Raw genomic sequence first — 12,958 nt, 5'->3', positions numbered from 1 at the left:
ACATGGTAATCCGTATGAAAAACACTGACTTTATTTTCTGTACATCTAGCAAAGTGAGAGCCACATAGACGAAGAATACTCCCCTCCCACCAAAACCATCCCAGTTCCGGTCCACCCGCACTCCTTCATGTGCTGGTTCTGTCCTCTGACTCCTCCCTCCTGCCCCAAGGCGCTGCCTGTCCACGTGTGCCCCCTGCCTGGGCCTTCTGTCACTAAGGACTTGCTCTCCCTCCTGTACGTGGTGGCTCTGGCAACAGGCCGTAGGAGGAGACGGGCTGACTGCTGGAAACCTCTGTTCTCTGCCAGACAGGATGTCTGCCTCAAACGGATGCCCAGAGATGCTTTCCTGTCTAGTTGGTTTGATTTGAAAATGGAACCTCAGGAAACGCACCTTGTGACTGGCAGATCCCAGCCTTCCCAGGCAGTGGGCCCCATTCCATACTGTGGTTTTGTCACATCGACCTAGAATGGGAAAGCGATTGGTTCACTCTCAAAACAGAACTGTTCGGTACTGCATTTGCTCTCCCCCTGTGCTAGCATTCCCCTCTTAATAACTGGGTTTTCATCTTAATAGTTCATTTGTGTTTGTATACACACAAATGAACAGATAATTTAATATTTAAAAGAGGGAGCCCACAGGTGTCGTTTGGCCCTCCTATCATTTACTAGCGTTTATCACTGAGAGGAAACTTGTCATTTATAATGAAATAAAAACGTACAGGTTTTATTGACCTTTGGTGTTTGATGCTGAAGAAGGAAAGTTGCTGTGGCTCGAGCCCATTGACTTAGTGGTGCTTATACCAGAAGTGCTTGTGAAACTGCCATCCAGGTTGGTGGCTGAAGTCCCAGCGTAGGTGACCGAGCACACTGCCGCTTTCACAGATTCTGGGGGAGCCACGCCTCCTGTTAGCACCTTGTGCTGGTCCCCATTGCTGATTGGCAGCTCGTCTTCCTCCTTGGCGCTCCATCCCCGGGCTTTGTTCGTACTTGCTGAACTAATTTTAAAATTCAGCCCTTCATCTATTCCTTTTCCTCTTTAACAATTGCAGTCACTGTGTAATAGCAATTAAATAGTCTCCAGGTTTCTTCCACTTTAGTTTAAGATCCTGCCTGATGGGTGCCAACCTGTCTTTCTAGTCTTCTGCCTCTTTTTTGAAACATGGAACCTGTGCTTAAGCCAGACTGAGCTTGTACTTGAAAGTGGCTTTTGTTTTTTCGCTTTTCCTGTTTCTCATCTATTTTCTACCTAAAAGAGGGCATCATCTCCCCACCCAGCCAGGGCACATTATCCCTCAGGTCTCCTTAGCTCTGGTTTGGGGGCATTCCCTCATGCTCTTCTCTGTCACTGCTGGGGGTTGCTTCCCTCTGGGTGGCGTCCACAGCATCTGCCGTTGTCTGCACTGTTCCCACCTTCTGTGCTCACCAGGACAAGGGCTGTCTTATCTTGTGGGGTCCAGTGGTAATTTCTCAACAGGTATGTGTTCAGGGCCAGTGGGAAGCATTGGAGAACTTTTGTACATTTGGGAAACAGATTTATGAAGGTTAGATTGGTGAATTGAGAGACATTAAAAGACTAGGAGAAATGAAACCCTTAAAAGGCAGATATAGACAAGATTGTGGCAGTAAGAGCAGAAACAAAGGGCAGATAAAGATGACCTTTTAAAGGAATGATCAGTGAGACTTTGTACATTCATATTTTGGCAGAGAGACAGGGTCTTAGAGGGTGATAGGGGAAAGAAAAGCTTTCAAAAGAGATTTTGGTTTTTGGCCTGGGACTAGATGGTGCCAATACCAGAAATAATGGCATTTGAGGAGAGCAGACACATTTTCGTATTTAAGAAGTTAATAGCTGTCAGGATGGTTTTTATAACAAAATGTCAATTTTTAATATGCACAGTGAGGAGTTTGTGGTGATACAGTGAGTGAATTTTAGTTGATTTCCATTCAAAAAACACTGAAAAAAGTTCCTCCTTTGCATTTGACATAGTGCTGAGGACTTAGCAGCTCCCGCTGAGAACTTTGTGACCTGATGGCAGGTGCAGGATGCACTGAGCCAGGGCCACTGTCAGGGAGCGAAGACACCCTTTGGGGCAGAAAAGAAGAAGAGCGCTGCCCTTGGAAAGCCAGAGGTCGTTTGGGAGAGCTGCTGTCAGTGCTTTCCCCTGAGCTGAGATGAAGTAGGGAAGCAAGCACAGGGCCTGTATAGAGAGAGCAGGTCTCTGAGAGTCACTGGACATGTCGGTGTGGAGAGTCGGGGCAGGGAAGTGAGGGGCAGGGGTGGGAAGGAGGATGGAGGGGCGGGTAGGGGACGAGCCTGTGCCCAGGCACTGAGGGAGGTGCACTGCAGGAAGTGGGACCTGACTGTGTTCTGCTTTGTTTTTTTGGCAAAGTTAGGAAAAAATCTAATAAGGATATTTGTATTAATTAGGAAGAAATAAAAATAGCAACATTGTATAGTTGTTTTAAATGCTAAAATTTTGCTGAGGTATAATTAGTGTATATTCATATTTTACGTTTGGGTATGTTTTGATTTTATTTCAGGGGGTACTGGACCTATCAGATGTACATTCTCCTCCAAAGTCACCAGAAGGAAAAGCCAGCACGCACACAACTACCAGCAAGGTGAGTCGGCTGCGGGGCGTGAGGCGAGTCTGGGCGAAGACCCCAGGACCCTAGTTCTCTCTCTGGTCCTTCACCAGTCAAATTGTTTTGTAGCACAAGTGCTATTTAGTGTCTTGAAGGTGCTTTTTCCCCTTTGATGAAGTATGTGTCTTTAAAAATTGTTTTGCTTTGTTGGTAGTGTTTTGAATTTTGTGTTGTACAAGGAGTATGCTGTTAAATAACAGAATTGCAGGATATTTGGACTGATTTGGTACTTCGAATATTTTTTTCTTTCAATTAACAAGGAGGTTTACCTACTTTTCATTTATGAATTCTTAGCTTGAGACTATGAGGTCCCAGAATGTAGACTGTTGTGTCGGACGTGGTAGGCAAGACAGGCAGCCCGTTTGGGACTGCATGTCATCATGGCTCTTCATATTGCTGAGCTCGTTGGAGGATTTATAAGAAAATCTGTGCTCGGTGTCTGTGCGTGTGTGTGTGTGTGTGTGTGTGCTTTATGAGTGGTTAAAGCTCAGGCCTTGGTTGTTCAGGTATTTGGCATAATGAAGGAAAAAATGGAGTGGAACACTCAGGTGTGAAGTCAGGGTATGTGTGATCCTGGGACTGGCCGGAAGGTGATGGCTGGGCCTGCGTTGCCTCGTGGCTATTGGAGTGCCCATGTGCGATAGAACCAAACAGTCTTAGCCAAGGATGGGTTTGGGTCAGATTGTTGTGACCGTTCCTCTGGTTTCCATTATGGGGAGCAGAGTGATGTCTCGGAGTACGGTTTAAAAGTGGTTCCTTGTACTGCACTGACTTGTAGATACAAGTTGTATCTTCTTAAATTAGGTGACCCCCTGGGGGACACAAACCCTCCTGCAGGATGTCTGTCCTTTTCAGGTGCCTGGGCTCAGAGCACCTCCAATGTGAGTGGGTCAGTAGGTGGTTCCTGTTGTTATTTGCCACTGGTTTTTATTTTATTGCTCCTTTTTATTTTTTAAATTTAGGAACCAAAGGAATTTCATACTTTATTTCTAAGCAAGAAAGAGCCCATTATTCTGTTTTTAGTTGTTCCTTTTCTCTGAGGTCTAGTCAGCCTTCTCTATAGGGAGACTGTAACCCTGGTACAGAACAAGGTCATGAATATGAATAAATTTTAAAAGTTCTCTTTAAATGAACTGGCAGATATAAGAGCCTTTGTAAAAAGCTTTGCTTTCTGTGAAAATGTCTGTATAGAGGTGAAAGTTAATGCATATTCCAGAGTACTTATCAGTACTGATAGCATTGAGCTACACGGAAGTTGTCTTTTTAGCCAAGTATTATTTTTTAAAGCAAATCAGTAGTAATCACCTCCCACATATGGTTTCAAGAGCAGATGTTAATGTCTGTTTTACATATTCTTATTCTCTCTGCATTAAAATAATTTTTTTTAGGATCTAAGAATTATAATGAGAATCTTGTGTTCAGTCAGGAAGTGTTGCTCCAAATACAGAGAAGCAATTGGTGAGGTGGATGTGCGGAGCAGCAGTCTGTCCTCTGGGTGGTGCCAGCTTTGCCACCTCTTGCCGGTGTCCAGGGTGGCCTCGGCCTTAGCGTCATGGGCCTGTGGCAGCGTGGCCACTTCTGAACTCTGGTAGCCCATCTCTGTCATAAGATGAGACCTTCTTTTGGCACTTAAAATGCAATTCCACGATTCTTAAAGGATCTGGATTGGGGGGTCCCTGTACGTGCCCTACTCGGTCCCTGTGGACTTTCCTCTCTCTCAGTGGCCTTTGCATCACCTTGGGCTCCAGGAAGGACCTTGGCTTCAGGGTGCCTCGTCAGTCTGGAGAGCCCACAGGGCACTAAGGGTTCTGGGAAGTTGTGGTCCAGCCCAGGGTCCAGCGGACCTTTAGGAACCTGTTTTATGTCCTAGGGAAGGGAAGGGAAGGCCAGGGCAGTTCTTAAAGGAGCTCCCAAAGTTCTTGGGAGTGCAAGCCTGGCTTTCTTGGTACGCTGCCAAGTGGATCATGAAGGAAGTGAGTCACCACACAGCAGAGGTCAGACAGGGCAGCAGTGCCCACAGGGGACTGTGTAACTGTTGCACAGAGTAATGAAATGGGGGTTGGACTACTTGAGGAATGGAGTTAAGAAAAGACCAAAGAAAAAAAGGGTTTCAAAAAGGAGCACATTAGATTTTCCATTTTTAAGACATTTTCTAATAGACATCTTTATTAGTTACGAATTGGTTTATTTTTAAAGATTTATACTATATGGTAAAATGTCATTTTATTCTCATGCTCAGATACCAAGGTATAAAGGACAAGGTAAGAAGAAGACAAGCGGGCAGAAGTCTGGTGCCAAGGTAACGCGCGAGAGGGCAAAGGAGAGAGTGGCCTGTGCTGCATGGGCTGCTGGTTTCGCGGGGCCCCTGTGGCCCCCTGTGGCCCGGCCTTACGTTCTCTTCTGAAGTGTCCCTTTCATTTTTCTGTAATCAGAACAATGTAAGGTCTTGGTGGCATAAAACAAAAAGTTATTTGGCTTTCAGTGTTTATCCAGGTGAAAATCACACTGTTATATTTTAAAACACGCTGTTTTACTTTGAGAATTTCTTGTTTCATTGGCAATTTTAAAAATTGAAAATACTTATTTTCCTTTTGAATGGATGGTCATGTACATATTCTCAACATGATGATTTTTATCTGAGGTAAATAGGATATCAAACTACTTGCTAGATAATTTCCAATTGATAGAGGCTGAATTTTAAGACATTTTTGTTTGTGGTCAGCTTATCAGGCCATCACACATTAGCAGCCTGTCCTTAGAGCTCTGCTCCCAGGAGACACGGACACGTGGGCGTGGGAGAGCTGCCCCTGCTGCATCGCGTCGGTGCCCTGGCTGCCTTCGTCTGCTCCCCAGACCGCCACAGAAATGGGCTCAGCTGCTTTTGAAAGGTTAATGGTAGAGGTCTTTGAAGCATGTTAGATCAGTACAGTTCTTACACTTAACTAGAATAAGGTAAAATTATTTAACTTTTCATTCTGTGAGATTCCTTGGTCCTTGTTGAGCCTGGGCTTGTGTATAGATTATTAAGGACCTCTAAAATTAAAGGGTTTTTAAGAACCGTATTTGCTGTGTCAGCTGCCTTTAGTTCTTGTATTTTCAGTGGTAAATTCCTATTACTGTATGTGTCCACACTTTTTTTTATGCATTACTACAGGAGAAGATGTTTTAAAATGTTATTTAGCAAGTATGTTTGAACACTACACAGTGAAAGTCATTGTGTTAAGTGCTGTGGGCAACACAGATTTTAATGTGGTCCCCACTTAAGCAGTTTACAGTCTAATAGGAGAGATGAGACATAAAGATAATTAAGAATTTAAAATAGCATGTTTATATAGATTGTTTTAATCAGTATCTTATACTTTTATTAAAGGTAAAAGAGGATTTCATAGCATTTCATAATATCACATGTTTATATTCTTACTGGTGTGAATTTTAAAGAAGTTAAAACATTTTGAAGTTGTTTATGTCTAGAACCCGAAGCGTGTGAGAAGAGACCCTCTGTCACTTTGTGTGAGGGGAGGCAGCAGTGCGGCCAGGTTTATCTTTCACTCTTACTGTGGGGAGGGCTTTCTTTCCTTCCCTCTCCTGAGGGGTGGCTGGAGAATCTGTGCTGGCCCACATCCAGGGGTTAAAGGCTGTAAGTCAGGCCCCTTTTATTTCACTATATTCCTGACCCCGAAACCTGTTTTTCCCTACACTTACCTGATCTTGTTTCTGAAAAGTCTGTGTTGTGCCAACATTGCCTACTTCCAGCCTGGTAGGTGGGCCCTGAGCATGTCATCCCTCTGCCTTTCTGCTCTGCCTGAGCATGCGGCAGGTTCCCAGTGTCCTTTGTGTCCTAACATTGTTAACATCTTATCCCAAATATCAGGCTGTGTTTGGCTGTTGAGGTTGTACACCGCAAGACTCCAGGGGGAGCTCTGCACCTGGTAGCCAGGTGGCATTTCCCCATTGTGCAGAGCCATTCAGGGCAGCCCTGCCTGTCCCTGAACCGAGCCAGGAATGGAGCAAGGAGCGCTGTGCGTCTTCCTGCTGCTTTTGTGCACAGCAAAGCCCAAGTACTGATTGCTCATTTGGAGATGCTCTGTTCATAGTAGAAGTGGATTTTTAAAAATCACCTATGTACATCCATACACATATTTACATGTAACTGATTCGTACTTACTGTCATAAGCCCGTCTATAAACCAGTCAGTATGCACAGTAGAATCTAAGGGTTTTGAGCTAATTTAGCTTGGATAAAAATAAAAGTTACTTTCTGGTTTTTATTGTTGTGAGACAATAAAGGATGGATAGAAGAGCTGGAATGCAAGCTGGCTAAATAGCAGATGGGAGGATATTTCTTTAATAAGTTAAAATTTTTAAATATGTATTAATACTTCCTTCCAAGGTACCATCTGTAACAGTCTATTTCATTGTAAGCCATCTGGTTGCAGCGCACATGGTGCTAGTTCTCTGGAAAACACTTCATGCCAAAGATTGCCACAGGCTTCTGGCTCTGCTGACTTAGGTTTACCATTCAGTTGGAAAAACTGAGTAAGACAGATATTTTTCATTTTTAATATTTAGACTAAAATGCTTTTAATCATCACATGGTCATCCTTTCTTTTTACAACTGGATTTCAGGTGTCTTAAAACTAGTGTATATTGAGGTATTTTTGCTTCAAGTTCTTAAAGGAGGACATTTCTTAATTTGTTCCTTGTTTTCAAAATCCTGGGATAAAGCTGGAACCCAGCTTTATGTTCATCTAGGGCAGTGATGGGGCCACATGTTATGCTTGGGGGGTGTTTCTGCATTCTTTCAGTTAGGGTTTTCTAGATAAGCCATTACCATTCCCTCGGCACATGTGTACCCCCAGCCCATCCTGAGTGCGCAAGGCCTGAGGGTGAACAGCATGCTCCGAGCAGTGCCGCCTGGCCAGCTCTGCCGTTCTGGCTGTCCCCGCCCGGGACTGGAAAGCGTGGCACCCCCTGGCTGCTGAGTCCTGAGCTGGGGCTGAGCATGCAGTAGCCAGGCATGGGCCGTCTTCAATTCTTGATTTCAGAGCTGGAAAGAGGAGAGTATTTATAGACGAGAGTATTTGTAGAGCAGAGGAATAGAGTTTCTCGAGACAAACTGAGTTTTTAGAAAGGGAGGTTTAAATGTTTGTTTTGTGAAATGCCACAATGTTTACTCTCTAGGTGAATGAATTAAACTTCTAAATATGTGTCTAAACTTCTAATATGTTACACCTGTAGTAAAATTACTTCTCTCCATAGTTCGTTAGTAAGTCATGGATGGAAAACTGCCTATGAGACATAGTTAAAGATAATTAAGAATTTAAAACAGCATGTTTATATAGATTGTTTTAATCAGTGTCTTAGACTGGGAGGGGTTAGGTGGGAAGAGAATTTAATATTGAATTAATTATTTTGAATACTTTTGCAAAACTGGTGTGTTTCTTTGGCTTTGATGTGTTTCTCTTATAAGCAGTGCAGATTAAGCTTTTAATTTGGAAAAACAAAATTGTTTTTTCTAAGTTTTTGAGATATTCTAGTGATAATTCAGTTTTTGGCTACTAGAAAATTGGTTATTTCCACTGTGAAACTTCTTTGTGATGCTATTTTCTGTTAATCTAGAAATGATTGCAATGTTGAGTGTAAACATATGCTAGTAGAAAAATAAATACACTAAAACTTTCTTACAACTTTAATTTACTATAAAGCCTGTTTAGTCTTGAGATCTGTCCAAAGGCATTTAGTGGCACCATCATGCTGTGCAGTCAGTTCTTGTTTTTATGAAGCAACAAAACTTTATTATTACAAGTTTTAGGTATTTATTATAAATATCTCTGTTGGTGCCTAGGGCTGCCATAACAAAGCACCACAGACTTGGTGGTTTAAAACAACAGAAATGTATTGTCTCCTGGTTCTGGAGGCTGGAAGTCCCAGGTCAAGGTGAGGGCAGGCTTGGTCCACTGGAGGCTGTGCAGGGCCTGTAGGCCAGGTGGGTGCTCCAGCCTCTGCTGGCTCCCAGCAGCCCCAGGCACGCTCGGCTCATAGACAGCATGGAGCCTCCTGGCCTGTTTTCCCAGCTGGGTCTGTCTTGTGTCACCGGGTTAGGGCGCTAACCTCCGTTCAGCAGAACCTCATCTGAACTGGTTGCATCTCTAATGACCCTATTTTTGAATGAAAGCCCACTCTGAGGTGCTGAGAGATAGGAGTTTTTTGCGAGATGCATTTACTCCATGATAGCTGCTAGGGCCTGTGAGGTTGTCTAGGGAGTGAATTCGAAGGCATTGTCATGTTTTTTCTTTTTGTCACACTTCTTTGTTTTAAAGAATTCTTAACCATCTGAACTCTAGGTGATAGAAATTCAAGTAACTGAAGTTTATGTATATAAAATAAAAACTTGTCTTAAGCCATGATAAAGGTGTTTTAAACAGTTCCCAGGGTATATATACATTATCAGTTGATTTGTTTTTGCTCAGAAGATTGGACTTTCTCCTTGGAAATTACTCTCAAGTTTTGTAGTACATCTGTGTTAACTTGCAGAATGTGTCGATAAATTTGTCACCTCTTCATGTGGATTTTTTTTTAATAGTGTAAGTTATTTGGAACTAAGTTCAGTGAATTTGTTAGTAACCCAGTCTTCTTGGTAAAAAAGTAGCCATAGGTACAAAGTAATGACACATTCCTGTGTGGTTTAGAAATTGATTTCGAGAGCAGCTCCAAGGATAGTGAATGTCATGAAGGTTGGCTATACTCCACAAGTAGAACTATAGTTTAAAACAAGCTAATTATTATTTTTTAAAACATGTGTTGAACATAATGTGCTTCTCCATGAAACTTGTCTTTCTGAAACTAGTCTTTCTGTAGCAGGAGTACTGCTAAAAACAGTCAAAAACCATGGATGTGCTGAGTTTAGATAGTTCATTATGTGGGCTTAAATTGTGTTGGTGATGTGAGTCCACAGGAAAGAAAGACTTCAATGGAAGGTCCTTCTTTCATGTGCTGTTGCTACTTGTTTATTTACATTTCGGTTTGTCTCGTGCTGGTTGCCTTCTGAATTTTCGTAGGCTTTTGAAGGAGAGAATCTGTCATTATCCCAGTATAATATTTGTAAATGTGTTTAAATATCACAAGACTCAGGGTATTTATTTCCAAGTGCATATGCTTTTGGAAAGATAGAAATCAATTTTAAAACATTTATAAGTCAGGAGTTACAATGGACGCGAATCTAATTAAAAAATACATAAGTGACAGTGTTTTTCTGTATTTGATAGCAGGGAAACCAAGAAAGTTGTTCGGAAATTCTTTAAGTTTCCGCTTCTTTGAAAGTATTCTGTGTTGTTTAAAAGGCTGATAATTTGGTATTTTCTAGATCTGTCTTTTTACAATCATTAACTTACATTAACAACATATGTTATGTACAGTCTATACAAGGGACTACAAATTGCATAGCACATATCTTGCCTGCTGTCAACCAGTTGTGGCCTCTGGTGTAAACATATACATGTATATCTAATACATACATAATATATACTATCATGTATTCTGTCAGTACATATGAAAAGTGTCTTACTGAGTAATTTCTAACCCATATTATTGCCACCCTGCTTCAGTAGTCATTAATGTGTTTCAGCCACACATCCCCCTGTCCTAACTACTGGTAAAAATTTGATTTGGAAAGTACTGCTCTAGTTCAATTCTTGAGGAAGTTCATGCCTGGGAACATTAGTTAAGATTAGTGGCAGAGTGTGGTCTCCATGCACCACTGGCATCTTGCAGTGCTGCTCTCGTTAGTATGGCAGGCTGAATCTTGGGAAACTGTCATTTTTAACCCACAAAAAACTGTAGTTCATAGGACCTAATAGCATGATGTAAATTAAGAGCTGATCTCTGGAATCAGACTTTCATATTGGTCCTGACCCCTTAATCCCTGGAGACCCTGGCAAGTGATTGAAATGTCTGTGTGACTCCTTTCTCATGTCTGCGGGGAAAACAGACTTAGCCCCTACCCAAGGGCATTTTGAAGATTAAAAGGAGATAACGTGGAATACATTTGAAGGCTTTTCCATAAATGTTGCTACTTTTACTGCTATTGTCATAATCTCTTATTTTGAGCTAATTATTTTTATTGTTGACATAGCTATGTCTAAGGGCAGAGAGAAACCTGACCAAGGATGGGTGCCATGGGGGTGTGGCAGTCAGTGCCAACTGAAACGGTGCAGTGTCACTTCTGGGCTGGCATCACCAGAGTAGTGGGACAGGAGTGATGTTTGGGAATGTTACATGTTGGTTTAAAATGCAGACACACATAGAGACACATGTCCACGGAACTCAAGGGAGGTGTGGATTGGGGAGTTACTCTGGAAGTCTGAATTGAGATCAGTTTTTTAACTAGCAAATCTTCATGTTAGAAATGCAGATGGTGAAGATGGTATCTTCTACCTTGGTGTCTGTAGTGTTTAGACTGGATGGAAAACTGCTGTTTTACTGATGAACAGTTTAACAGTAGATTCATTTTTGCGAACTAACCTCTGCTTTACTAGTCATGCCTTCTCTTACTTGCAAGTCGAAAACATACTAAGATAATTTATGAAGAATGATGTGTATATTAAGAGGAAATGGGGAAGTTGTTTATAAATGGGAAAGTTCGTTTGTAAATGGGATACTTATAATAGAATTCCATTAAGGGAGGGAGAAGAAAATGGTGTGAATATTTTCTTTGACATTTTCCCCTTCCACAGTAGCCCTGCTCTGAAGCTGGGGTGAACGGACGGGCCATGGGCTTATTCCACATCTCACACAGTTGTGATACCTGCACATGCATGTGTGCGCACACAGACCTGCATATGCTCATGGCTTCTTTTCACTGCGGTACCTTACTAAAGTTCCGTCTCACCGAGAAGACCTTTTCTCTCCCCCTCCCCCTAGAGGGCCAGCAGTGATGCGAGTCACAGTGATAAAAGCACCTCTTCATCGGAAGCAAAGAGCATAAGTGGTCTTCACTTAATGGCCCAAGAGGTGAAAATTGGATCTTTCTTAAGCAGCAAAAGTCTGGATGTCACAGACAAAGCTGCTCTTTGCACAGACGAAGATGATATGGAAGGGGATTCTTTCTTTGACGACCCCATTCCTAAACCAGAAGAAACTCACGGCTGGTGGGTGAACAGTATTTTTGGGTTATCAGACTAGAGGCTTAAAAATGTGATTTTTGAGTATTTTTATATTTTAAAAATAAGTTTCTATAATTACTGAATTCAAGAGTCTGATTTTGTATCATAAAAACCTTTTATGTTGTAAAACAATTCTGAAAAAAAACCTAGAAATTAATGACTGCAGTAGGTGGTTATGTACTGAGTGTCTTGTCACGTGCTGGGTGATGGGTGGGGCTGTTGGTAAAATCACACACTGAAGATTTAATTTGCAGCATATCAAACAGTTCTAGAGAGGGGTGAGCTGATTTCTCATTGAGAACTTACGTGAACTTACGTGATCTGAGTCTGCCTTGCAGACTTTATGGTTTGAGTTCCTGAAATGTCTCTTCTTTATTTCCCAGCCACTGTATACATGGTAAAATACACTGAATTGCTTATGTTTTAGTGGCAGAATGTAAGAGTACACCTTAACCGTGCCCTTGTTTCTTGTTAGGAGAAGTGAACCTAGTAAGCATGTAGGAAGCCTGACATCGCTCTCCGACGCCCCCCCTTTAAAAGGTGGACTCAGCTCCCTTGCTGGAGCCCCCTCGTTGAGAGACTCTGAAAGTGAGTGCCTGAAAGCCCCTAGATTTTCTGGCTGAAGATGTGGACTTGAAATGCTGATGATATTTTTTTCTCTAATTAATTAAGTAGTATGTCTGTGTTATTTTTTTCAGAAAAATATGGCTCATAATTTTACCGCTCAGAGGTATTTCCTGTTAATATTTTATTAACAGTTTTTACTTCTTTTTCATATGGTCATATTCTATCATTTTGTACTCTGCCAGTGCCATCAAAATACTTTTGAAAATTGGCTTTTTAGCTGCTTTATATAATGCATGATTTTTAGACCATCTCTCTTTTGCTGGGTATTTACATTGGCTTGCATAAGATTTAAGGTCAGTGAATTTTAAAAATTAGTTCCATAGATTCTGTGGTCACTGGTCATCATAGGAATGTTGAAGTGTCTGCCGCAGGGACTCAGGTCGGCCGTCCGTGTATGCAGCGGACGTGGAGATTAACAGACACGCTGTTGGCTACCTGCCTGCGCCTGCCCCGCACACAGATGGCGATGAGGCCAAGGCCTGAGAAGCATAGCTTTACACGTGTGAATGTGCAGATGGACTTCGT

General features: G+C 42.2%; 1 protein-coding gene across 6 annotated transcripts in view; it reads left to right on the top strand.

The window, feature by feature from the left end:
- CEP43 (centrosomal protein 43) overlaps nt 1-12,958 on the top strand; it is a 29,447-nt gene that overhangs the window by 7,026 nt on the left and 9,463 nt on the right. For 4 of the 6 annotated variants that reach the window (XR_005032871.2, XM_036926482.2, XM_057490286.1 and 1 more), the window contains exons 6-9: nt 2,542-2,622; nt 4,886-4,945; nt 11,565-11,791; nt 12,282-12,394. Coding sequence is in view for 5 of the 6 variants with exons in the window: in XM_036926482.2 (XP_036782377.2) it covers nt 2,542-2,622; nt 4,886-4,945; nt 11,565-11,791; nt 12,282-12,394 (481 nt within the window). In the remaining variant the exon portion in view is untranslated. The remainder of the gene's footprint in view (nt 1-2,541; nt 2,623-4,885; nt 4,946-11,564; nt 11,792-12,281; nt 12,395-12,958) is intronic. The other 2 variants (XM_036926483.2, XM_057490284.1) reach the window with 1 other exon arrangement.

This window comes from Manis pentadactyla, chromosome 12, assembly GCF_030020395.1.
Source record: "Manis pentadactyla isolate mManPen7 chromosome 12, mManPen7.hap1, whole genome shotgun sequence".
Classification (NCBI taxonomy): domain Eukaryota; kingdom Metazoa; phylum Chordata; class Mammalia; order Pholidota; family Manidae; genus Manis; species Manis pentadactyla.
Note: the sequence above shows the minus strand (reverse complement) of the source record. Positions and strands in the feature narration are given on the sequence as shown.